Source organism: Helianthus annuus, chromosome 15 (genome assembly GCF_002127325.2).
Source record: "Helianthus annuus cultivar XRQ/B chromosome 15, HanXRQr2.0-SUNRISE, whole genome shotgun sequence".
Classification (NCBI taxonomy): domain Eukaryota; kingdom Viridiplantae; phylum Streptophyta; class Magnoliopsida; order Asterales; family Asteraceae; genus Helianthus; species Helianthus annuus.
In genome coordinates, this window is record NC_035447.2 from 140,199,207 (window position 1) to 140,224,680 (window position 25,474).

General features: G+C 38.8%; 3 protein-coding genes across 3 annotated transcripts; all 3 read left to right on the top strand.

Moving 5' to 3' along the window:
• Positions 1-1,293: 1,293 nt before the first annotated feature.
• On the top strand, positions 1,294-1,686 carry LOC110914200. Its single transcript, XM_022159011.1, has one exon. It carries the CDS (start codon positions 1,294-1,296, stop codon positions 1,684-1,686), a length of 393 nt encoding a protein of 130 aa, XP_022014703.1.
• Positions 1,687-17,024: 15,338 nt separating this feature from the next.
• LOC110912474 (5'-adenylylsulfate reductase-like 4) lies at positions 17,025-20,525 on the top strand. Its single transcript, XM_022157208.2, has 4 exons — positions 17,025-17,482; positions 18,498-18,685; positions 19,219-19,343; positions 19,925-20,525. The coding sequence occupies exons 1-4, from the start codon at positions 17,285-17,287 to the stop codon at positions 20,359-20,361; spliced, it is 948 nt and encodes a 315-aa protein (XP_022012900.1). The 5' UTR covers positions 17,025-17,284; the 3' UTR covers positions 20,362-20,525.
• Positions 20,526-21,570: 1,045 nt separating this feature from the next.
• On the top strand, positions 21,571-24,396 carry LOC110914202 (nodulin-26). The gene is made up of 5 exons (XM_022159012.2): positions 21,571-21,910; positions 22,357-22,575; positions 23,051-23,257; positions 23,340-23,401; positions 23,965-24,396. Exons 1-5 carry the CDS (start codon positions 21,782-21,784, stop codon positions 24,191-24,193), a joined length of 846 nt encoding a protein of 281 aa, XP_022014704.1. The 5' UTR covers positions 21,571-21,781; the 3' UTR covers positions 24,194-24,396.
• The last annotated feature ends 1,078 nt before the right edge of the window (positions 24,397-25,474 follow it).

A 25,474-nucleotide genomic window follows, 5' to 3' on the forward strand; every position in this document is an offset into this window, starting at 1 on the left:
GACCTTATGGTCTGGTTCGGTTTTATCGGTTTGAAGGAAGCTGGAATGAGGAATTTACACTTTTAATCTTTTTCTTTGAACGACCAACTAAATCACAGGATAATCATCCTGGGATGCCCTCAATCGAGCAAATGCATCCCCTTCTCCATAACGGTCAGAGTTGGATGCATACCTGAGCCACCAAGTCACCAGTTCCGGCGACATCCAAAGAGACCTAGTTCTAAACTTCATTGACACCACCAATGTCCTTCAGAGTGATGTTAGTGGAAGTTGAACTTGGGACCTCATGGAAAGAAACCAAGTGACTAACCCCTAGACCGACTTGTCAGAATTGTCTCACGTTAATCTAATATACCGGGTGTTTTTTTTTTGTTAAAAGTGTTCATTGGCTTATGACTTTTTCAAAAGTGCTTGAATAGGTTTTATAGTAGCTTAGTTTATTCATGTAAAATAACAAAAAAAAGTTACAAAAAATATAACAAAATTTATAATTTAAAAAAATGTTACAAAAAATATAATATTAAAAATGTTTTGACTAGCAACTTCAGATTTGTAACTTATATAACATTCCTGCCGCATTGTGCGAAAGGGAACTCCGCTAGTTTCTAGTATTAACTTTTTAGTTTAAATATTAAAAGTTAACTCAACACAATTAAATTCGAATATATTGCGTTGACTTGTTGACTCTTGTTAGACTTAAGGCCTTTGGGTATACTTTAACCTAACTTAACTCCACCTAAGTGACACATAAACTTTTTTTCCTCATTTCACTTTGTCCCACTCTAAGAAAATGGTTTAACATGTTAACACATAAGTCATTTAATGCACTTTAACATTGGGTTTTTGTTTAAAAAAGAAAATAATAATTAATTCAATCTCTTAACATTGAGTTAACATGTTAACACATAACTCATTTAATGCACTTTAACACAAGTAGAGAGTGGTTTGTAATGTTAGTAATAGAAGATACTTTGTATCAATTTTCCACATATTTAGGGATACTTGTTTATATATGTTTAGCACGGATTTGTTCAGGATCTGAGTCCATATTTTCGAGATTGTCTTGTACCTATATATGTTGTTCAATGCTAATGAAGGAGGACATGCTGTGAATTACCTTTCTACATGGTATCTGCCTCCTTCTGATCCTAAAAACCCTAATTACCGCCCCTCTGCATATCCTTCCTCTGTCTCCGACATTCATCTTTCAATAACCCAAAACCCTAAATCGTCGCCCCTCTGCCAATCCTTCTAATCCTTCCTCTGTCTCCTACATTAAACTTTTAATCACCCATGGACTCTAAACTTCACCCTGCTCTAACGGTCGGCAACATCAAACACCTCATCCCCTTAACCCTCGAACTTGAAACAACACACTACACTAGCTGGTCTGCTTTATTTCAGAATCACTGTCGGGCTTACCAGGTTTACGATCACCTTGAGCCAAAGTCCTCCCCCACAGCCTCCTCTTCTGGTGACAAAACTGATGCTGGTAAAACCGACACCGGCAAACCAGATGCAGCTATCTCTGAAGCCGATGCACTTTGGATTCGTTTGGATGCCATAGTCCTCCAATGGATCTATGGCACCATCTCCACAGACCTCCTGCACACCATTCTCGCGCCCGGTCAAGCCGCTTATGATGCTTGGACACTGCTTGCAAATCTTCTCTCCGTCTACTTTTAATACTTGCACTAACAACCATATAATCGTTGGTAACGGCATAACCATTCCTGTTGTTGGACAAGGTAATCGTACGCTGCCACCACCCTACCCTCCCCTGAAACTTAACAATATCCTTTACTCTCCGCACCTAATTAAAAATCTTATCTCTGTTCGTAAACTTACCACCAATAACTTGATTTTTATTGAATTTGATCCATTTGGTTTTCTTGTGAAGGACCTCAAGACCAAGGCCCCTATCCTACGATGCAATAGCTCGGGCGATCTTTATCCGCTGTTTCCACCCATTTCTTCAGCCACTTCATCAACCTTCACCTTTGCTGCTATATCTCAAGATCGTTGGCATCAACGCATTGGGCACCTGGACAACTCTTTATTGCATTCGTTAAAACTGTTGTCATTTATTAATTATGATAAACCAAATAAGACACTGTGTCAATCGTGTGTTTTTGGCAAAAGTGTAAAACTTCCGTTTCATGATTCTGGCAATAAGACATTTTTACCCTTTGATATTATTCATAGTGATTTATGGACCTCGCCGGTTCTTAGTACCGGCGGGCATCATTATTATCTATTGTTTCTTGACGATCGTACTGATTTTCTGTGGACATATCCCATTTGCCAAAAGTCTCAAGTGTTTGCAATTTTTTCTCAGTTTTACAATTATATATATACACAATTTGAAAGAAAAATCAAACAGTTTCAATGTGACAATGGAAAGGAATACGCAAACAACACTTTTCAAATTTTTTTGTCATCAAAATGGCATGCTTTTCCGCTTCTCGTGCCCTTACACATCTTCCCAAAATGGCAAAGTAGAAAGAAAAATTCGGACAATTAATAACATGATCCGTACCCTCCTTGCCCAATCTTCCCTTCCCACCAACTTTTGGCACCATGCTCTTGAAGTCGCCACCTACTTGCTTAATATTATCCCTAACAAGAATCATTAGTTTTACTCACCCACCACTCTACTTTACAATTGCAACCCCACCTATGAACACCTTCGCGTGTTTGGTTGTTTGTGTTATCCACTTCTACCCTCTACCACCATACACAAACTTGCTAACCGCTCCCAGCCATGCGTATTTGTTGGATATCCTCCCAACCATCGTGGGTACAAGTGTCTCGATCTACACACCCATAAAATCTTTCTATCTCGTCACGTTCACTTCGAAGAAACCATCTTTCCTTTCAAGTCTCAATCCACCATCACCCCCAACACATATGACTTCCTTAGTCCCTCCCTACACCCACTCCTATGGAACCACGTCGGTCATTCCACTCCGTCACACACGGCTCAACCAATCACACCTAGCCCAACGTCCCCTACATCCAGCCCACATCAACTCTCTACTCCTCATTCGGCCCAAAACAACCCCATCCCCGGCCCACACCAACTCTCATCTCCACCCGCTGGCCAAACCCTCCCCACCACAGCATCTCCATCCTCGTCTCATCCCTCCAACACCCAAACCTCCACTCCTTTTTCGGCCCAAAACAACCCCATCACCCCTCTCCCTACTCTGCCCCAAATCTCCTCACTCCCACCCACCCACCTCATCACCACCACCACCACCGACACAACAACCGATACGTACCATGCGCACTCGCGCCATGGACGATATAACCAAACCAAAACAACTTTTTAACTTAAACTCCACTACCCTTGTACCGCTACCCAAGACTCCACAAGCGGCCTTGTCCACACTCGAATGGTTCAATGCAATGCACAATGAGTTTAGTGCACTTATTAAAAATGAGACCTGGGAGTTGGTGCCACGTCAGCCGGATATGCACATCATTCGTAGTATGTGGCTTTTTAAGCACAAGTTTAGATCTGATGGGAGTCTTGAGCGTTACAAAGCTCGTTTGGTATGTGATGGTAGGGGTCAACAGGTCGGTATAGATTGTGGTGAAACCTTCAGCCAGGTTGTTAAACCGGCTACTATTCGCCTTATTTTATCCCTAGCTCTCTCTCAGTTATGGCCTATACATCAGTTAGATGTGACTAATGCATTTATTCATGGCAATTTGGACGAAACTGTTATATGTATCAACCCATGGGGTTCAGACATCGCAATTACCCCGACTACGTTTGTCGTCTCAAGAAATCCCTGTATGGTTTAAAACAGGCACCACGGGCATGGTACCAGCGCTTTACAGATTTCATACTGTTACAGGGGTTCACGGAGAGCAAATCTGATAATTCTCTGTTCATATACCGACATGGCTCCCATACAGCATACTTATTAATTTATGTTGATGATATTATTCTAACAACTTCTTCTGATGATTTGTGCAAACGGCTAATGTGTAATCTCGCGGGCGAATTTGCAATGAAAGATTTGGGCCCCTTGACTTATTTTCTAGGTATTTCGGTTACACGCACAGGTGATGAGATGTTCTTATCTCAGCAATCATATGCTAAGGATATCATTCACCGGGCTGCCATGGACTCGTGCAAACCCGTGTCCACCCTAGTTGATACTAATTCAAAGTTAAGTAACTCTTCTGGTCCGTTGTATGATGACCCGACCACCTACCGTAGTTTGGCAGGCGCCTTACAATATCTAACTTTCACTAGACCTGACATCACTTTTTCGGTTCAGCATATTTGTATGCATATGCACTCTCCGACTGTCGAACATTGGAACGCTCTTAAACGTATTATCAGGTACTTACAGGGCACCTCCGACTACGGTATTTATCTAAGTCCAGCGTCTACTTTGTCATTGCTCGCTTACACTGATGTCGACTAGGCTGGATGCCCCGACACTCGTCGCTCGACGTCAGGTTACTGTGTCTACCTGGGAGATAACCTCATTTCTTGGTCCTCAAAACGCCAGTCTACGATTTCTCGGTCCAGCGCAGAAGCTGAATACCGGGGAGTCGCCAAGGTTGTGGCCAAGATTTGTTGGCTACGGAATCTTCTTCTGGAACTACATCGCCCTCTTTCGCGAGCAACTCTTGTTTACTGTGACAATGTGAGTGCGATCTACCTATCTGGCAATCCTGTTAACATCAACGCACTAAGCACATTGAATTGGATATTCACTTTGTTCGCGAGCAAGTTCAACGCAGTTGTGTTCGAGTCCTTCATGTAACGCCCGACTATTTTGTACTTTCCATTTATAGAAAGTTTGATTCGTAATTCTATTTTTGGAAACTTTGTATTCTTGTAATCGGTTCTTTCCTTGTAATCTTTATCAAATCGAGACTTGGATCATTAATGAAGCTTATATTTTGTTACATCTATGTTAAACGTATTCTATGTATACTCGTATGTTCGATTTGGTGAATCAGTCTATGTTTAATCGTGATTCTTGGAAACTATGTGCGAAACTTGTAATTAAACTAAACTTATGCATTGAACGTGTTTTGAACGAGAACGATACTTAATTTCGACATTCATGCACTCAATTATACTTGGTTTATGATAAACATACTTGTCTTGCCCTTAAACAATGCTTATATGACAAGAACATCCCCTAAAACTCTTAAAAACCCTAAACTATGAACTACAGGGGCCAAATTGTCATTTTTCAAACTTAATCCAGAAAATTGGACCACGTCGCGTAGCGCGACGGGTATGGGGCTTGATGCTCGCGCTACGCGAGCCCCTGTTTTCGGCAGATTGTGTTTTCTTTCAAATTTTGCACGAAATCCAACTCTCCAACCTCACCCAATCACCTTTAATCCACCTCTAATCACCTCCAATCACCTTCTAACTCATTCATTATAAATACCCACCTTCTCCAACCCTCTTTACACTTTCACAACTCCTAAATCTTCACTAAATTGCTCTCTAATCAGCTGAGAATCTGAGTTTTGGACAGATTCGTGAAGCTTTACTAAAGTGAGTGTAACTTGCTCATTTCTCAACCAAATCACTTGGTTCTTCTTCCTATTGCTTTGTTATTTCCTTGGGTTTGAATCCTTGGTTTTTCCTTGGAAGAATCAGGCTTGGATTTGCCCTAAAATGGACTAAAACTTTCTGTTTTGTTTCAAACTTATGCAAACTTCATCTAACTTGTGTGAAACACATCTCAAACCAATGTCCTAATGCTTACAACCCCTCTTATGGTTGGTTAAGCTTAAAAACATGGTTGAGACATCTAAATCAGAGATTAAAACCTCATAAACCTTCTGTTTTAATTAGGGTTTTACCCACAAGTAATGTTCAAGTGTGAAACTTGTTGAATGTGTGATGGTTGGATTAGCTTGGGCTATCCTTCATAAGAATCCACTCATTACTTGATGTTTTACTATAGATTAGTTGTTGTTAATACTTTGATACTTGTATGTTCATGACCCTCCTTGTTGTTTATAACAACAAGTGTAGTGGTGAACAATAGAGGTGCCTAAATGGAAGCTTGTTCTTCCTACCTCATGTATGTATTCTATGACACAAAGAGGTACCTAAATGGAGACATTAATCTCCTACCTCATGCTTGAATCTTAAGACTCGTACAACTATATAATATCTAAGTTATTCTATACGTATACATCTAAGTAACTAAGACTTGATGATGACTTAATAGTTATTTGTTAAGTGGACGTTACATCATCTATGACCATGCCCTTGTTACGACTCTAATGGATCTTAGAATCCATGAAATCATACCAACTCTTTTGAGTTTCAATAGTGTCAAGAACAAGAGTTATGTGTACAAGATGATTATTTTCACCTATGTTACTTTCTTTATATTTTAAAAACTCCGAATCTACAATCTTCCGTATACGCCAAACTCACACACCTACGTTTCCTTGTGTAGAAGGACAAGGTGCTCCAAACTAACTCATCTACAAACTTGCTCTCGGAACTTCAAGTCACCACTTGTAAACCGTGAGTATACTCGAACCCATTTCTACTTTTAACACTTTGGGTGCAACATGTATTCTATATTAAACGCACACGACACTTGAAACTTATTTGAAACTTACTCTATCCATTCAAACATGAAACATGAAACTTGTGAATCTTGAGACTTTTTGTGCAATGTGAACGTTTAATTCTTGTGTGTAGTTCTGCCTTAACAATAGTAGCGCTATAGGAGTAATGCACCTCCCCGTTAGTCTTTGGGGTATTGTTAGGAGGAGACATATCAACCTCCAGTTAAACTTTGGGTTAGGTACTTTAAACGCATTGGGAAACTTGGGCTATCACTTGGACTACGTAAACTAGCATGTTGAAACTATTTTGTTATGTTCATGTTGGATATGAGTTTTTATTCTATTATGCTATGTAAACAAACTTGTATACTCGCTCTTTGCTTTTGCATTGAAACTCTATTTTAATACATGTTGCAGGTTGATTATTGAAGTATGGATGATTCATGAAACAAGTTTAGGGTGGACTAGATACACACCTAGATTAATCTATCATTTTGTTTGTTATGTTATGTTATGAAACAAAGTTGTTATTTCCTTTTTTAATTATGTATGACATTTAGTTTTGAAATGAAATTTGAATTTAAATTAATTATTGTCACATAGTGTTATGACGTTTTGAGCAATCTACACACTTCGTCTCATCCCGATGTTTCCGCCATCGGTTGGGGTGTGACAGATTGGTATCAGAGCCATAACTATAGGGAATTAGGAAAATTGCCATGCTTTTGCCCTAGTCTATAGTTTTAGGAACTTTGTCTCTTATTTGTTGTTTAAAACATTTGTACTCTACCATGCATGCTTCCTAGCTATACTTTTGATGAAATTTATGTGCCTTTCCTAAGGCTAACACGAATACACTTATGCTATTTTATACTCTTGTGACATCAACGAGACAACTTTACCAAAATAGGCGTGAAACCCACAATTTGGTAAACGACTCTCACTCTACCTTTAATCTATTTTTGCACGAAATTTCACCATTAAGCTAGGAGTGACATCCACAACTTAATGGTAATTTCCATTTCAACTCTAGTGGACCCTTGTCAAAGTGTCAAAATTTTATTTTGGCCGACAAGTACCAACCACATTTAGGGTACGAAATCGTCAAGTTAGGGGTGAAACCCGCATCTTGTCGATTAAGTCCCATTCCTTGATTTTTATTCTCGCCAAAGTCCCGAATGTTTCAATCATTTAGAGATGTGTAGTAACCGGAAGGGTAAGATACCGTTAATCGCTTCTCGACGAGAGTATCTTACTTATAGGCCAAAGCACAATATCTCTAATTCGAAAGAACTTTCGACCCACTTTGGAATAGTCGACGTTTCTCTACCCGAAACACTCCAATGTTTTATTGAGCCTCTCTTTTATGTATCTCAATTTATATATGATTTTTATACTTGAACGTTCGTTCATTTCAAAATGTCGTTTTAAACATTTCGCACGTTATCGCAATCACAAACAATAATAATCCCTCGTGAACAAACTAAATTTACAATGCTTTCGTTTATTCATGTTATGTTATGTGGAATTCATGACTATGCTATATGAAACGTTTAAACTTTTATGCTATGAAAATCAACTTGAACCTTTATGCTATGTGACTCTTTATGCTATGTGATCAATTTCAAACATTATGACCAAGTCTCACTCATTTCGTTCTTTAAATCTTAGATGTCTTCTCGTCTCTCCAACGCGTCTAAGAAGTCAAAGTCTCGCTCCACCAAGAAGATGATGGCTTTCATGGCCGATCAATTTGCGCGTGTCGTTCCAAAGGTCATTTCTGAGATTCGTGCATCTGAAACTCCTCACTCTTCCGTCGACTCTAAGGTCGAGATACGCAAACCCGCCTCGTTCAACTTTAAGCACTTTTCTTCGTGCAATCCCAAGCCATTTACTGGCAATGATGGGGTGACCGCTATGCTTGAGTGGTTTGACAGCATAGAGGTCACATTCATCAATAGCGATTGCCCTAACGAGCTCAAGACGCGCAGCGCGACTGGGGTATTCCAAGCCCGAGCTCTCGAGTGGTGGTCGAATGAAAGAAACATACGTTCGAACGAGCTGGCTTATGCGTTGACCTGGGAGGAGACTAAGGCCCTAATGATGGATGAGTTTTGTCCACCGCATGAGCAAAGAAAGTCAGAGGAAGAATTTTGGGTTCTAAAGCAGATTGGTGATGACAACCTAGCCTACACCACCCGTTTCAAGCAACTTAGCTTCATTGTCCCTCACCTTGTTTCGACCCCTGATCGCAAGAAAAGCAAGTATATCAATGGTTTACCCCCTAGTATGCGTGACACAATCGAGGCAGCCAAACTCGATAGCATCGAAGACATTTACCGTTTGGCCGCGTCTTTGAACAACAATCGCGTTCGCGATAAGCAAGCCGCAAACCCCGTTTCTTCTAAGCCAGCCCATCAAATTACCCAACAATCGAATAATAATAGGGGAAAGAAGCGAAAGCAATCAAACCCCGTTTGTAACGCGATTGTGCCGCCTGTTAACCCAAATCCTGTTGCTCCTGTTGATGCCCCCAAGCCGTACACTAGGATTCACCCCAAGTGTGCCACTTGTAACTTCCATCATCCCGCTAATGCTAGGTGTCGTCGTTGTGAAAATTGCAACCGTTATGGTCATACCATCAACTATTGTCGCCAAGGGCAGCCAGCTCAACCAGTTCAGCCCGCGCAACCAGCTCAACAAGCTCAACAAGCTCCACCTGCTCCCCAAAACGCAAGACCCGCTAGGGCATGTTTCAAATGTGGGGATGTTAATCATCTTCGTCCCCAATGCCCTCAATGGATCCAAGAGCAGCAGCAGCCTCCTCGTGGACGCGTCTTCAACCTAAACGCAAATCAAGCACGCAACGACAATGATGTCGTTAACGGTACGTTTCTTGTTAACCATCTTTATGCTTCGATACTATTTGATACTGGTGCGGACAAAAGCTTTGTGTCCTTAGAATTCGAATCATTGTTAAAATGTGCACGCTCTAAGCTACCTAAGTCGTTTTCCGTTGAAGTCGCCAATGGCAAGTCTATCCTAGTCGATTCCATTCTCCTCGATTGTCGTCTCATTCTTAACGAGCACGTCTTCTCTATCGACCTTATACCCATGCAACTGGGCAGTTTCGACGTCATCATAGGCATGGATTGGCTTCAAAAGAATCATGCTGAAATCGCTTGTCACGAGAAATTCGTTCGCTTGCCTCTTCCCTCTGGTGATGTTTTACACGTCTATGGAGACCGACCTTCAAGGGGACTAAAGTTGATGTCCTGTACACAAGCAAACAAGTACTTACGCAAACAGTACTTTGCCTTTTTAGCCCACGTTGTGGAAGAAAAAGGCAAGGGAAAGAGCCTAAGTGATGTTTCAGTGGTGCGCGATTTCCCTGACGTCTTCCCTGAAGATTTGCCCGGTCCTCCTCCTCCTCGATCCGTTGATTTTCGTATTGATCTCGTACCTGGCGCAACTCCTGTGGCCAAGGCTCCTTATCGTCTTGCACCTTCCGAGATGCAAGAATTATCTTCGCAACTTCAAGAACTCCTCGAGAAGGGTTTCATTCGTCCAAGTACCTCTCCTTGGGGTGCTCCCGTGCTCTTCGTTAAAAAGAAAGATGGTTCCTTTCGCATGTGTATCGATTATCGTGAGCTCAACAAACTCACCGTCAAGAATCGCTACCCTCTTCCGCGTATCGACGATCTCTTTGATCAACTCCAAGGCGCTACCTGTTTCTCCAAAATTGATCTTCGTTCTGGTTATCATCAACTTCGAGTCCTTGAAGAGGACGTTCCCAAAACCGCTTTTCGTACTCGCTATGGACATTACGAGTTCGTGGTTATGCCTTTTGGCTTAACCAACGCACCCGCTGTGTTCATGGACCTCATGAATCGTGTTTGTAAACCTTACTTGGATCGCTTCGTGATCGTCTTTATTGACGATATCCTCATTTATTCTAAATCTCGAGCCGATCATGAGCGTCATCTTCGTCTTATACTCGAACTTTTGCGTGGTGAACGTTTATATGCTAAGTTTTCTAAATGCGAGTTTTGGATCAAAGAAGTTCAATTCCTTGGGCACGTTGTTAGTGAAAAAGGAATCCATGTCGACCCTGCAAAAATCGAAGCTGTGAAGAATTGGACCGCGCCTAAATCTCCTTCTGAAATCCGTTCTTTCTTAGGATTGGCGGGTTATTACCGTCGATTCATCTCTAATTTTTCAAAGATCGCCGTTCCTCTCACTTCGTTGACTCAAAAGGAGAAACCTTTTGCTTGGGGTCCTGAGCAAGAGGAATCTTTTCAAACTCTCAAGGACTTGCTTTGCAACGCTCCTATTCTCGCTCTCCCTGATGGGAATGATGATTTCGTGGTGTATTGTGATGCCTCGAATCGTGGTCTTGGTTGCGTCCTCATGCAACGAGACAAGGTCATCGCTTACGCCTCTCGCCAACTCAAAATACATGAGAAAAATTATACTACCCACGACCTCGAACTTGGCGCAGTTGTTTTTGCGTTAAAGATTTGGCGACACTACCTATATGGTACTAAATGTGTGGTTTTCACTGACCATAAGAGCCTGCAACACATCTTTGACCAAAAAGAACTCAATATGCGACAGCGACGTTGGGTGGAATTACTTAACGACTACGATTGCGAGATTCGCTACCATCCTGGTAAGGCGAATGTCGTGGCCGATGCACTTAGTCGTAAAGCTCATGTAGATGTCATTCGTTGTTTTCATATCTCGAGCGATCTTCACGATCGTATTCGTGAAGCGCAATACTCGTCTATCAATGAAGGTTCCATGGCTGTAGAAATACGTGGAGCTTCTGAAAGTCAACTCGTTTCGAAACCTGATGGTCTTCTCTATTGTTGTGATCGCGTCTGGATCCCAGATCGCGACGATCTTCGTGACCTTATCATGAACGAAGCACACAAATCTAGGTACTCAATTCATCCTGGCGCCGACAAGATGTACCATAATCTACGTACATCCTATTGGTGGCCTGGTATGAAGAGAGACATTGCTGTGTACGTTTCCAAGTGTCTTACCTGTTCGAAAGTCAAAGCCGAGCATCAACGACCTTCTGGTCTACTCGAACAACCTGAGATCCCTGTTTGGAAATGGGATAGCATTGCGATGGACTTCATAACTAAACTTCCTCGTACACCTGCTGGTTACGATAGTATTTGAGAGGTCATTGATCGTTTGACCAAGTCCGCACAATTCATTCCCATTCGTGAGGATTTCAAGGTTGAACGACTTGCTCGTATCTATACCAATGAAGTCATACGCCATCATGGTGTTCCTCTCGACATCATTTCTGATCGTGATGGTCGATTCACTTCGCGTCTCTGGCAAACTTTTCAGTCCGCTATGGGTACTCATTTAAATCTCAGTACGGCCTTTCATCCTCAAACGGATGGACAGACTGAACGTACTATCCAAACCCTAGAGGACATGCTCCGTTCTTGTGTCATCGACTTTGGTGGTAGTTGGGATGTGCATTTACCTTTGATCGAGTTCTCGTACAACAATAGCTACCACTCTAGTATTCAAATGGCTCCTTTCGAGGCATTGTATGGTCGCAAATGCCGATCTCCTTTAAGCTGGCACGAGATTGGTGATAAGCATTTTTCTGGCCCTGAGATCATACAAGAGGCAACGGATAAGATTCTCCAAATCCGTGACAATCTACTCAAGGCTCGAAATCGTCAAAAGAGCTATGCTGACAAGGGACGAAAACCAATGGAGTTCAACGTTGGGGACCATGTCCTACTCAAAGTATCTCCTTGGAAAGGAGTGGTTCGTTTTGGTAAAAAGGGAAAACTTGCCCCTCGTTATGTCGGTCCTTTCAAGATACTCGAAAGGATTGGTAAGGTGGCTTATCGACTCGACTTACCCCAAGAGCTCAGCAACGTTCATCCAACGTTCCACGTCTCGAACCTAAAGAAATGTCTCGCTAATGAAGGACTTCAAGTTCCTCTCGAAGATCTTCAAATCAACGATACTATGCATTTTGTGGAAAAACCAGTGGAAATCGTTGAGCAAGAAGTCAAGCTATTAAGGCGCAGCAAGATTCCTATCGTCAAAGTTAGATGGGAAGGAAAACGTGGCGCTGAATTTACATGGGAACTCAAAAAGGATATGAAGTCAAAGTATCCTCATCTTTTCCCTACGTCTTCCTAAATTTCGGGACGAAATTTCCTAAAGGAGGGGAGTCTGTAACGCCCGGCTATTTTGTACTTTCCATTTATAGAAAGTTTGATTCGTAATTCTATTTTTGGAAACTTTGTATTCTTGTAATCGTTTCTTTCCTTGTAATCTTTATCAAATCGAGACTTGGATCATTAATGAAGCTTATATTTTGTTACATCTATGTTAAACGTATTCTATGTATACTCGTATGTTCGATTTGGTGAATCAGTCTATGTTTAATCGTGATTCTTGGAAACTATGTGCGAAACTTGTAATTAAACTAAACTTATGCATTGAACGTGTTTTGAACGAGAACGATACTTAATTTCGGCATTCATGCACTCAATTATACTTGGTTTATGATAAACATACTTGTCTTGCCCTTAAACAATGCTTATATGACAAGAACATCCCCTAAAACTCTTAAAAACCCTAAACTATGAACTACAGGGGCCAAATTGTCATTTTTCAAACTTAATCCAGAAAATTGGACCCCGTCGCGTAGCGCGACGGGTATGGGGCTTGATGCTCGCGCTACGCGATCCCCTGTTTTCGGCAGATTGTGTTTTCTTTCAAATTTTGCACGAAATCCAACTCTCCAACCTCACCCAATCACCTTTAATCCACCTCTAATCACCTCCAATCACCTTCTAACTCATTCATTATAAATACCCACCTTCTCCAACCCTCTTTACACTTTCACAACTCCTAAATCTTCACTAAATTGCTCTCTAATCAGCTGAGAATCTGAGTTTTGGACAGATTCGTGAAGCTTTACTAAAGTGAGTGTAACTTGCTCATTTCTCAACCAAATCACTTGGTTCTTCTTCCTATTGCTTTGTTATTTCCTTGGGTTTGAATCCTTGGTTTTTCCTTGGAAGAATCAGGCTTGGATTTGCCCTAAAATGGACTAAAACTTTCTGTTTTGTTTCAAACTTATGCAAACTTCATCTAACTTGTGTGAAACACATCTCAAACCAATGTCCTAATGCTTACAACCCCTCTTATGGTTGGTTAAGCTTAAAAACATGGTTGAGACATCTAAATCAGAGATTAAAACCTCATAAACCTTCTGTTTTAATTAGGGTTTTACCCACAAGTAATGTTCAAGTGTGAAACTTGTTGAATGTGTGATGGTTGGATTAGCTTGGGCTATCCTTCATAAGAATCCACTCATTACTTGATGTTTTACTATAGATTAGTTGTTGTTAATACTTTGATACTTGTATGTTCATGACCCTCCTTGTTGTTTATAACAACAAGTGTAGTGGTGAACAATAGAGGTGCCTAAATGGAAGCTTGTTCTTCCTACCTCATGTATGTATTCTATGACACAAAGAGGTACCTAAATGGAGACATTAATCTCCTACCTCATGCTTGAATCTTAAGACTCGTACAACTATATAATATCTAAGTTATTCTATACGTATACATCTAAGTAACTAAGACTTGATGATGACTTAATAGTTATTTGTTAAGTGGACGTTACATCATCTATGACCATGCCCTTGTTACGACTCTAATGGATCTTAGAATCCATGAAATCATACCAACTCTTTTGAGTTTCAATAGTGTCAAGAACAAGAGTTATGTGTACAAGATGATTATTTTCACCTATGTTACTTTCTTTATATTTTAAAAACTCCGAATCTACAATCTTCCGTATACGCCAAACTCACACACCTACGTTTCCTTGTGTAGAAGGACAAGGTGCTCCAAACTAACTCATCTACAAACTTGCTCTCGGAACTTCAAGTCACCACTTGTAAACCGTGAGTATACTCGAACCCATTTCTACTTTTAACACTTTGGGTGCAACATGTATTCTATATTAAACGCACACGACACTTGAAACTTATTTGAAACTTACTCTATCCATTCAAACATGAAACATGAAACTTGTGAATCTTGAGACTTTTTGTGCAATGTGAACGTTTAATTCTTGTGTGTAGTTCTGCCTTAACAATAGTAGCGCTATAGGAGTAATGCACCTCCCCGTTAGTCTTTGGGGTATTGTTAGGAGGAGACATATCAACCTCCCGTTAAACTTTGGGTTAGGTACTTTAAACGCATTGGGAAACTTGGGCTATCACTTGGACTACGTAAACTAGCACGTTGAAACTATTTTGTTATGTTCATGTTGGATATGAGTTTTTATTCTATTATGCTATGTAAACAAACTTGTATACTCGCTCTTTGCTTTTGCATTGAAACTCTATTTTAATACATGTTGCAGGTTGATTATTGAAGTATGGATGATTCATGAAACAAGTTTAGGGTGGACTAGATACACACCTAGATTAATCTATCATTTTGTTTGTTATGTTATGAAACAAAGTTGTTATTTCCTTTTTAATTATGTATGACATTTAGTTTTGAAATGAAATTTGAATTTAAATTAATTATTGTCACATAGTGTTATGACGTTTTGAGCAATCTACACACTTCGTCTCATCCCGATGTTTCCGCCATCGGTTGGGGTGTGACACTTCATGTCCCATCCCGTTATCAAATTGTAGATATTTTCACTAAAGGCCTTCCACGGGTTCTTTTGACGATTTTCGCTCCAGCCTAAGCGTTCGTCCTCCTCCCGCTTCGACTGCGGGGGTGTAATAGAAGATACTTTGTATCAATTTTCCACATATTTAGGGATACTTGTTTATATATGTTTAGCACATATTTGTTCAGGATCTGAGTCCATATTTTCGAGATTGTCTTGTACCTATATATGTTGTTCAATGCTAATGAAGGAGGACACGCTGTGAATTACCTTTCTACAGTTAGGCTATGGGGTATACTTTCATGCCCCTTAACTACACGTAGGAACCACATCACCTATTTGACCCTCTTTCACTTCACTGCACACCAAGGAAATGGTTTAACCCCATTAACACCCCTTAAAATTAATTAAAATACATATATATAGCATATAGCATGTTGTTGTTGTTGTGCGTGTGTGCAAATTTTGCAATGCTTGATTCTCTCACTCTCTCTCCTAGTTAACTTCTTAACATGTGACGCTTTTAATGCTTCTTAACACCCTTCAGGAGCGGTTTAACAGGTGTTAACGGATGCCAACTAGGATTAACACCTATGGATGTTAGAATATACCATTTGGCCTTAGTGAACATGACATGTCGTTAACACTCTAGATGTTAGAGTACACCTCATGGCCTAATATCCATACCATCTGATAGCCATCACACGTGATAAGCACGTTGGAAAATCCCCAATTATGCCCACTGTCGATCCCGACCATATTCTCCTTTCCGGTTAAACTCTATGCCCACTCATATGATGGGATATAAGGTTAAGGATCAAAAGATCACGAATTTGGTTGATTCGAAATAGACTAGATTGGAGGATGTCCTTATAGTAGACCTCAGATTAGCCATAGCACACTTGCCCTAACCTAAGTCTAACTATCCATCATTGTGATCAATCTTTCACCAACTTCCAATTTCTATCCTAACTTGCCCAAATTTAAAAAATTTGTGTCGTTATGTATAACCTAACCATATAAGATTTTGATAGTTTTGTAACTTCGTAGGAGAAAAAGATTATAAGATCTTTCTTCTGCTTAAGGGTGAACGGAGTGGGCGGTAAACTCACGCGGTAAACTTGTTTACCGAGCGGTAACACCGTCGCCAATGGTGTTTACCACTCGGCTGCATTGTTTGATCGGTGAAGGTTTACCGATGAGGGAAGGAGGAGAGAGAAAAGTGTGTGGTGGGGTCCATTACTTCTCAACCAATCACACATTTTTCTTTTTTTTTAAATAGTTTACCTAAACCCATTAGGTAAACCACCGCCAATGTTTTTGAGCATTAGGTAAACAATTTAAGTGAATTGACGTGACACTGTCTGATTGGGTGAATGAGGAGTTTACCTATTTCAAATAGGTAACCACTCCTTTCACCCTCCTTCCACTTTAGAAGGACGTTCACGCAACACCGTGGCCGTTTTTTAAGCTTGATAAATATTTCGGGTTCAATCAACAAGCTACTTTTAAGCTAACTTTAAAAGAGATTCGAGACAAGAATGAAGAAAAGAAACTAGTTAATTATTTACCAGGCTAAGGTTATATTTCTTAGTTCAAAAGTTATAAGTTTATAGAAGTTAATGAAACCTAAATTACAACTTAACCAATAATCTTGTTAACCATTGATTTCAAGTGGTTATGAGACTATAGAAGTTAATGAAACCTAAATTACAACTTAACCAACAATCTTGTTAACCATTGATTTCAAGTGGTTATGAGACTACCAAACAAAAAAAAAAACATTTTTCAAAGTGGATAATATTATCATCATCTTCCTCCTCTAGAATCGCAAAAAACCCGTAAATTGATTCAACTCAATTCACCACAACCAATTTACAGGTTTTTTGTTTCTCACCTTCCTCTAATACTTCAATTCCATTGAAGAAGCTCATCCTGTTCATCAATCTCCAAGGTTTTTCGTTCGCAATTGATGATTCATTCATTGATTCTATATCATCGAAAATCATGATTCGAACGATGATTGTGCTCGTTCTGTTGGTGATTTTTGCTACGCCAACATGCACTGAACAGATTGAGAACCCTAGGGTTTGTGATTGTATCGGTCCGTTTAAATCGATGAAGGATTTGGTCATTAGTTCTCAATCGCCGGTTTGTTCGTTGAATGGGATTGATAATTCTTCAGGTGCAATTGGTGTTATTGAGGTATGAATTTTGTCATGATATTTTTCAATCTGTTTCGTTTTATTCGAATTTTGCTGTTCTAGGATAGGGTCAAATTCTTAATAATTGACTTGCATTGTCTGTTTTAGGGTTAGCATGCGGATTATTAGTGGATTAGATATTAGGTTTCTAGGATTTATTGACTAAAGGGGGTGTTTGGGTTAGGGGTTGCCTTTTGGAATCGGTTGTGCGATATGACCATAGTTGTCAATGGCGATCGTCGCAATCGCTATAGCGCGCTACATAGCGTACAGGTATAGTGTCGGTATTAGGGTTGTAGCGATTGATAGCGAGAATAGCGACACTTTATTTTTTTTTGGTTTTATTTAATATAAATAGCAATTAAATATAGCTATAAAATAGCTGGATTTTAGGTTTTTGTTAAATATACATGTAAAATAGCATATATACCAGGGTATTTTGATAATATACGTACAAAAGTTTTTAATTTTTTTTTTCTAATGTATCGCTAATTCGCTATTTATAAAATAGCCGCCCGCTATTTATCGCTATTCGCTATATAGCATATAGGTACCTTGTCGCTTTTTGTCGCTATTCGCCATTAACAACTATGGATATGACATAATTGGTATCGGATATTTAGCTCAAACGACTGGGGCTGTGGAAACTAGTGTTTGGATATGCTTCTTCCGTATGGACGTTTGGATAATAATTGGTATCGGATATTTAGCTCGAACGACTAGGGCTGTGGAAACTAGTGTTTGGATATGCTTCTGCCGTATGGACGTATGGTATCCAATAATTAGATAGTATGTTTGAATAAGCTACATTCTCAAACTCGAAAGTGATTGTTTGCCTAAAATAATCAGATTGCCTCAATCCAAACACTCATACGTAATTATCTGTGATGTGAAAAATCAATTATCAGATAATTAGTTTGTAAATGCATTCCCGATTCCCAAACACCCCCTAAGTCAAAGATGAGTGTTTAAAAATGTATATTGCTAACGCAGTTTTGCGAAATCTTTGTTTTTAGGGAGAGGAGGCTTCATTGCAAAAGGCATTAAATACAGTTCACAAGTATGGTCAAAGTTACGTTATTGTTCTCTTCTATGCATCTTGGTGCCCCTTTTCGATAACCTTTAGACCAAATTTATCGGTTATGGCTTCATTGTATCCTTCAATTTCTCATTTTGCGATCGAAGAATCCGTCGTAAGACCAAGGTTTGAGAACTTTATATTTGCCTATATTTTCATCCAAAAATGTTTACCATCCACTTGCAATGAGGTTGAAATAGTGCCTATTTATTATAAGTATAAAGTAATATTACAAGATAATAACGGATGACGTATATGAAGGCCACCCATGTATTAAAAAAGTCACTCATCTATTGCAACTACTTTATAGACCACCTAAGTATGGCATCCAGTTTCATTTATACCAAAGTCTCGCAAAAAACATGCATAACGATGATAATATCCTTAAGTTTTTTAAAAGACAATAAACCACTATATTGCTATCCATAAGCAATATATTAATTGAAAAAAATAATGTGCATGTTTTTAGCCGGCTTTGGTATGAACGGAACCAGATACATTCTTGGGCGGTCAATTAATAGCATCAATCTATGGGTGTCCTAATGAAAAGAAATTTGAATGCATGGGTGTTCTCCACTAGCCCATAAACAAAAGTTAGCCTTAAAACGCCTAAATTTACATTTTATATAAGTTGTTAACATTTTCCATTTCATGTGTAGCATACTCTCAAAATATGGAGTTCATGGGTTTCCTACACTATTTGTATTGAACTCAACAATGCGTGCGCGCTACCATGGATCACGAACTATAGATTCGCTTATGGCTTTCTACACTAATGTTACGGGTAATCTTACTTGTCCTTAAATTTGTCTGTTTTTTCATAAATGCAAGGGTAAAAATGGAATGTAATTTGTTACATTTATGAGCTTGAGCATATATACTACTTCCTAGTTCCTACGTTAGTCTATGTACCCCAAAATGGATCGAATATCTCAAAATGGTGAAAGGCGTAAATTTTTTTAACTTAGTCAAAAGGAAAAAAGTCAACCGATGTGTATTTTAGAGCTTACAATGTTCTGAATCACTTTACTAAAAGAAAGAAAGTTAGATTAGTATGTTAATAGTTTAGTTTTGTAAGTATATTTAATACGTTTGTTATTATAAAATTCTCATAGAATGAAACAGTATTAAAATCTCCCATTTTAACTTGTTACCCAACATGCCATTTTTACCAACCTGTTTTACTATGGACTGAGATGATTAACAACAATAATGTTATATATTATTTAGTGAAATAAATAAATATGACATTTTTTGTGTTTTAAAATAGTAATTTGCTGTTGTGAAATTTGAACTGTTAGAAGAATATAAATGATATTAGTTCTGTTCTTGATTACAGTTTACCTTTAATGATTGTATGTATAGGTATTAAGCCTCCTGAATCTATCAATGGAACATCTCTCGGGGAAACCATGTATGAGCATGAGAAGAGAAAAATGAGCGGGCCTGAAAGCTGCCCGTTTTCATGGGCAAGGTCCCCTGAAAACATGCTTCAACATGAAACATACTTAACATTAGCCACCATTTTTGTGGTTTTAAGGTTGTTTTACTTGAGTTATCCGTTTATCATGACACGTGCTCGAGTTTCTTGGAGAAGAAGGATCCCAAACATACGGTTCAAGAGTTTGTGGGAACATCCTTTATTGTACATGAACCATGCCATACAATTATTCACTTCACTCACCGAGCCTTGCAAAAGAGGCAACCTGCGTGGAGCCATGAACGCTAAGGCTAATGCTGCGTGGGCTTCAAAATCATTAGCTTCAGTTTCTTTTGGGGAGGCGAGCACGAGCCGTGATTGAGTTTGACTTATTGACTGCCGTTTAGGTATTTACTTTCCTTGTAGAATTTAATGCGGTTTCTTGATAGGGAAGTTTTTACCTAATTGGCTTTGTGTGAAATGTACATTATTATACAGTTTGTTTGATAGGAAAAGAGTTGTAACAAGCTTCTATGGTTTGTCTTTTTTTTTTTGTTAGTTATTTTTGCATCCTAGTTGTAATTGTAACCGCCTATTCCACCAAGGGCTGCCACCCATGAAAGAAAGCCACCATATGGTATTTGACACTAACGTGACTCCTGGAACAGGCGGCTCGAATGTAAAAGATAAGTTGATTACGCTCGATTCACATTCGATTCTTCTTGTCCAATCACAACTCTTTCAGCTCTCAGTCTTTTGTATTTTCTTTTGAAAACGGTGTGTTTTTTGCCTATTAGAAATTGTATTTAAAGATGTGTCGTGTGTTAGGATCTAGAAATATGTTTACTCACATCATAAGAAAATTTTATAAAAGTAAATACCTATGTACAAGAACAAGTCATACACGCGTAGCGATTTGTTTAAAGGGACCAGTGGATGGAAATTTTACTTTGTGCTACCAGCACGAACAAGTCGCACTAGAGCTCATAAACTCTTCGTTATACGTTTGAAGTACAAATATTGCAATCTTAAACCGATTTGGGTCTTTTTCGTAACTTTTCCATTAGGGTGGAACAGGTGCTTGCCCCTTTCAACCCAAAAACCCACGTAACAACCAGGCCGAGTTCCCCAGCCCAATTTCCCAATCCGCACTGCGAACCCGATTTGGTTGGGGCCTTTTTCCCATTGAACTCGATGGAACCCGGTGGAGCTCGGAAGCATGCGAGCTATCCACCCCGTCCCCTTATAAAATACAAGGAAAGGCGAAACAATTAGCTATAATGGTGTTTATTTAATTGGGTTTCAGGCTATTCTGGTTGTAATGGTGTTCATCGAACCGGGTTTTGGGCTATTCTGGTTATCCGAGCTCTATTTTTTAAGTGTTCAACTCCCAAAAAACCAATTTGAATTCGAAAATACCCATTCGGGCTGATTTTAAAAATTACGTGTATATTTAAAATAAAATAAGAAATATATATAAATAGTCATGTTGAATGGGTTCGAAAATCACAAATTTGGATGCTATCCGGATTCGAAAATTTGAATTCAGTTTGGTTCAATTTTCATCGGTTTCAAACCCGATTCCCTGAGTACAAACAAACAATAAACTAGTAGTCAATTCACATATAACTCAGTCAGATTGGATTACAAACCTTCTATTAAAATGGCCGGCTTCACTTTTGTATCAAACATTTGGCAATCACTGTCTTTTTCAATCAAAATCTAATACATCCAACCACAAAATTCCAAATCGGCCACAACACTTATATAAGCAGCATCTGTTTAAGCTCCAAAACTCATCAATGGCTACCTCAAATTCATCATCTTACATATTTTCACCAAGCATGAAAACTCTGCCTATCACTCAACAACAACCCAACATTAAACACAATCACAAAAGTTCTTTCAGTCTTCCATCTTACTGTCAAAAGGTAGTTAATTTTTCAACCACCCCCACTTGTCATACGGGCCGTATAAGCTTATACTGACGTACAACTTATGACACAGTCACATCAGTTAGTTATACGGGCCGTGTAAGGTTATAAGGGTTGTATAACTTTTAGGGAACACGTTAAACAGTTCGTTTCCCACATATCATACGGGCATATAACTTTTGACGGAGCACACCAGTGTCACATCAGTCTTTAGAAAGTTATACACACGTATACGAGCCATATAAAACCTTATTTGTATTCTATATGGGGCCGTAAAACACTTTCCACATATCATACATGCTGTATGACTATATATATGAAAAAGGTTATACGGGTCCTATACCATGTAAGTGGTGTGTGGATAGCATGCTAGTGGTGTACATATTGCCTGACACATTTTCAATATTATTTTTGAGTATTTTTGCTAACATAAACACGTACAGATTGTTGCAGAGCTTTTAGGGACATATATATTGATTTTCACAGGGTGTGGGGCTGCAATGGCGGATCGAGATCGACCTTTAACAATCATAGGGATCGCAATGGTGTGGGGTTTATGTCTAATGGCTTTGATATACACACTTGGACATATTTCCGGCGCACATTTCAACCCTGCGGTTTCTATCGCGTTTGCTGCTGTCGGGAGATTACGTTTAATATACGTAAGGACCGTATAAACTTTACCTACAATTCGGATTTTGTATATTACCATAGTAATACCGTTCGTAAAATTAATATAAAAACACTTTTAAATTAGTTGGTCATATATATTAATTTGTAATATTTAGATGAATAGTGTCTATTTTGTCTTTTTGTGTATTTTGTCTTCTTATGATTTTTTTTTAAATTTATTTACAAGCGTAGCAGCCTTTATGATTTTTCATTTTGCAAAAATCTTTTGTGGCTGCACCGATAGCACGGTTTAACGCCCCCCGCTCTGCCACACGAGGGGCTTAAGACTACTAGTTTACAAACAATAGTGTAGCAAGGCAGTAAATTACAATACGTGATCACACGGGTCCCTTAACACAAATTCAGTATATGATATTAATATTAACCGCACATATAAATAGTTTTTCAAGAGTTAAGGAAAATATACAATTTACACTTATACAACATGGGATTTGGTTCTTGTAGGTTCCAATGTATGTGGTGTCACAACTTTTGGGTTCTACACTTGCATGTCTCACTTTGAAGGTTTTGTTTAATCACCAACCAGACATGTTGCCAACTTTAACTCGGTTTTCAACTCCGGTAACCGATTTTGAAGCTTTCTTGTGGGAGTTTATTATCACTTTCATCTTGATGTTCACCATCAATGGTGTGGCAACCGATGATAGATCGGTATGGTTCATCTTTTCTCTAGAAAACTTGGTAATTTGGTTTGTTAAAGGTGTTAACTTTGATTTTGTAATGAGAATTGCAGAGCAAGGAGCTTGCAGGGGTTGCAATTGGAGTGACATTATTGTTTAATGTTATAATTGCAGGGTAACAATGATTCCATCTTTCTAGTGGTTATTTTGAGTTACTTAACTTTGCAATCTATCAAAAAAATATATAAATAAAAAGAAGAGTTAAATGCCATTTTAGTCCCTGTGGTTTGGCCACTTAGACAGTTTAGACCAAAGGTTTCATTTTTCATCTGTGGGTCCAAAAAGGTTTTACCGTTGCCATTTTAGTCCAATGGGTTAACTTCATCCATTATTTCTGTTAATGAGAAGAGCAATTCGGTCATTCTATATGGCCGAATTGCCTTCTAGTTAACAGAATTACATATAAAATGACCGAAATGCCATTCTCGTTAATAGAAAAAATGGATTAAGTTAACCCAGTGGACTAAAATGACAACAGTGAAACCTTTTTGGACCCAAAGGTGAAAAATGAAACCTTTAGGCTAAACTGATAAATTGGCCCAAACCATAGCATAGATGGGCATAATAGTCATTTTTTCGGAGTTTTAAAATAAGTTAATTGGTATAAAAGACACTAAAGTAAACGTAAGTTTATATATATTTTTTAGTGACAAACTTACACAACAATTATATTTGTAGGCCAATTACAGGAGCCTCTATGAACCCAGCAAGGAGCATAGGCCCCGCCATTGTGGCTAACGAGTATGAAAAGCTCTGGATTTTTATCTCGAGTCCCATTCTTGGGGCTCTAACTGCAACCATCGTTTACAGTCTTCTCAGACAGCCGAAACAAGAGAGACAAGATATCGAGAGCGAGAGCCCTAAAAGCATCATTTACAACAATGTTTATTCGCACTCAATTGTATAAAAAATATCGAAATCAAGATCACCAAAGTGGTTAGAATAAGTTTGTAAGTCTATGATCAATCACTCCGCGCAATGCATTGATAGGTTGTACATCCAAGTACAGCAACAATGACATGATGAATAGAAAGTTCAAAAATCAAGGTTTATATAACAATGTTTTTTGTTTACTATACAACACAAAGATAATATGAACACAATTGAGCATAGAACAATTATCTTTCGTGTTACAAATCTAGACAATAGATCAAATACAGATATCTTTAACGTATAAAATGTATGAACTAAAGGTTTATCTGAAAAAAAAAACGTGGTGGCATTTTTGTAATTATTGAACTCATAGAGTAATTATCAAAATGATCTTGTAGGGTAATTTTGTAAAATGATCTTAAGGTAATTTGCTAGAGTATTATAATTACTCTAAAAATGATCTTGTAAGGTAATTTTGATCTTCTTATAAAAGACTACCGTCCTCGGTTAAAACCGGAGAGGCTAATGTCACACCCGCTCATAGCGGAAGCGCGAGGTGTGATCTGATCGGTTCTCATTGCATAACAATATAAGTGAACATACTAAATGAATAAAAACAAGCTCCAATGCCATTGTCATAATCGTTTCAAAAGAACGCAACATAAGTTAAATGTATTGGTTACAAACCATCAAATGAAAATAAGTTGTCATTGTTTTATACATCAAAATGTAAGTCTTAAAATGTCAAGGCTTTGACCACTATATCACCGCAAAGAGGCGGTATATAACGGGCAAACCCTTCAAATGTTGGCATGGAGTCTTGATACTTGTTAAGTTTGAAACGATTTCCTGAAATACATGTTAAGTTTGAAAACATCAACAAAAGTTGGCGAGTTCATGCAGTTTAGTTGTATGAGATGTATCTGTAAAATGTGAGTTGTATAAAATGTATATGTAAAATATGAGTTGTATAAAATGTATCCATAAAATGTGAGTTGTATAAACTGTATCCATAAAATGCGAGTTGTATAAGATGTATCTGTATATAATGATGTAGTATGTAAAGCGTCAATGAAATCGTTGATCATTAATGTTTCGTGAGGACATTAATATGTGTGACGAATTAGGAAGCAATCCAAACCTAGACGATTTCGTGTCGACTACTATCGACTGGGACACAAAGGCACTCTTCTGTATGGGTCCACGACCAAGACTGGGCTCGCCAATACTCATTAGATCTAACCCTCTGTACCTAGGTCCAAATTGGATTAATGGTGCTTAGATGTATGACCCTAATCGCACATGATCTAAGGTG

Excerpts from the sequence above, each read along its gene's own strand:
- LOC110914202 (XM_022159012.2), top strand. The coding sequence starts at position 21,782 with ATGGCTACCTCAAATTCATCATCTTACATATTTTCACCAAGCATGAAA. Across the intron at positions 21,911-22,356 it reads TTCCATCTTACTGTCAAAAG|ATTGTTGCAGAGCTTTTAGG; the intron begins GTAGTTAATTTT and ends AAACACGTACAG. Across the intron at positions 23,402-23,964 it reads TTTAATGTTATAATTGCAGG|GCCAATTACAGGAGCCTCTA; the intron begins GTAACAATGATT and ends TTATATTTGTAG.
- LOC110912474 (XM_022157208.2), top strand. The coding sequence starts at position 17,285 with ATGATTCGAACGATGATTGTGCTCGTTCTGTTGGTGATTTTTGCTACG. Across the intron at positions 18,686-19,218 it reads GAATCCGTCGTAAGACCAAG|CATACTCTCAAAATATGGAG; the intron begins GTTTGAGAACTT and ends TTTCATGTGTAG. Across the intron at positions 19,344-19,924 it reads TTTCTACACTAATGTTACGG|GTATTAAGCCTCCTGAATCT; the intron begins GTAATCTTACTT and ends TTGTATGTATAG.
- LOC110914200 (XM_022159011.1), top strand. The coding sequence starts at position 1,294 with ATGGACTCTAAACTTCACCCTGCTCTAACGGTCGGCAACATCAAACAC.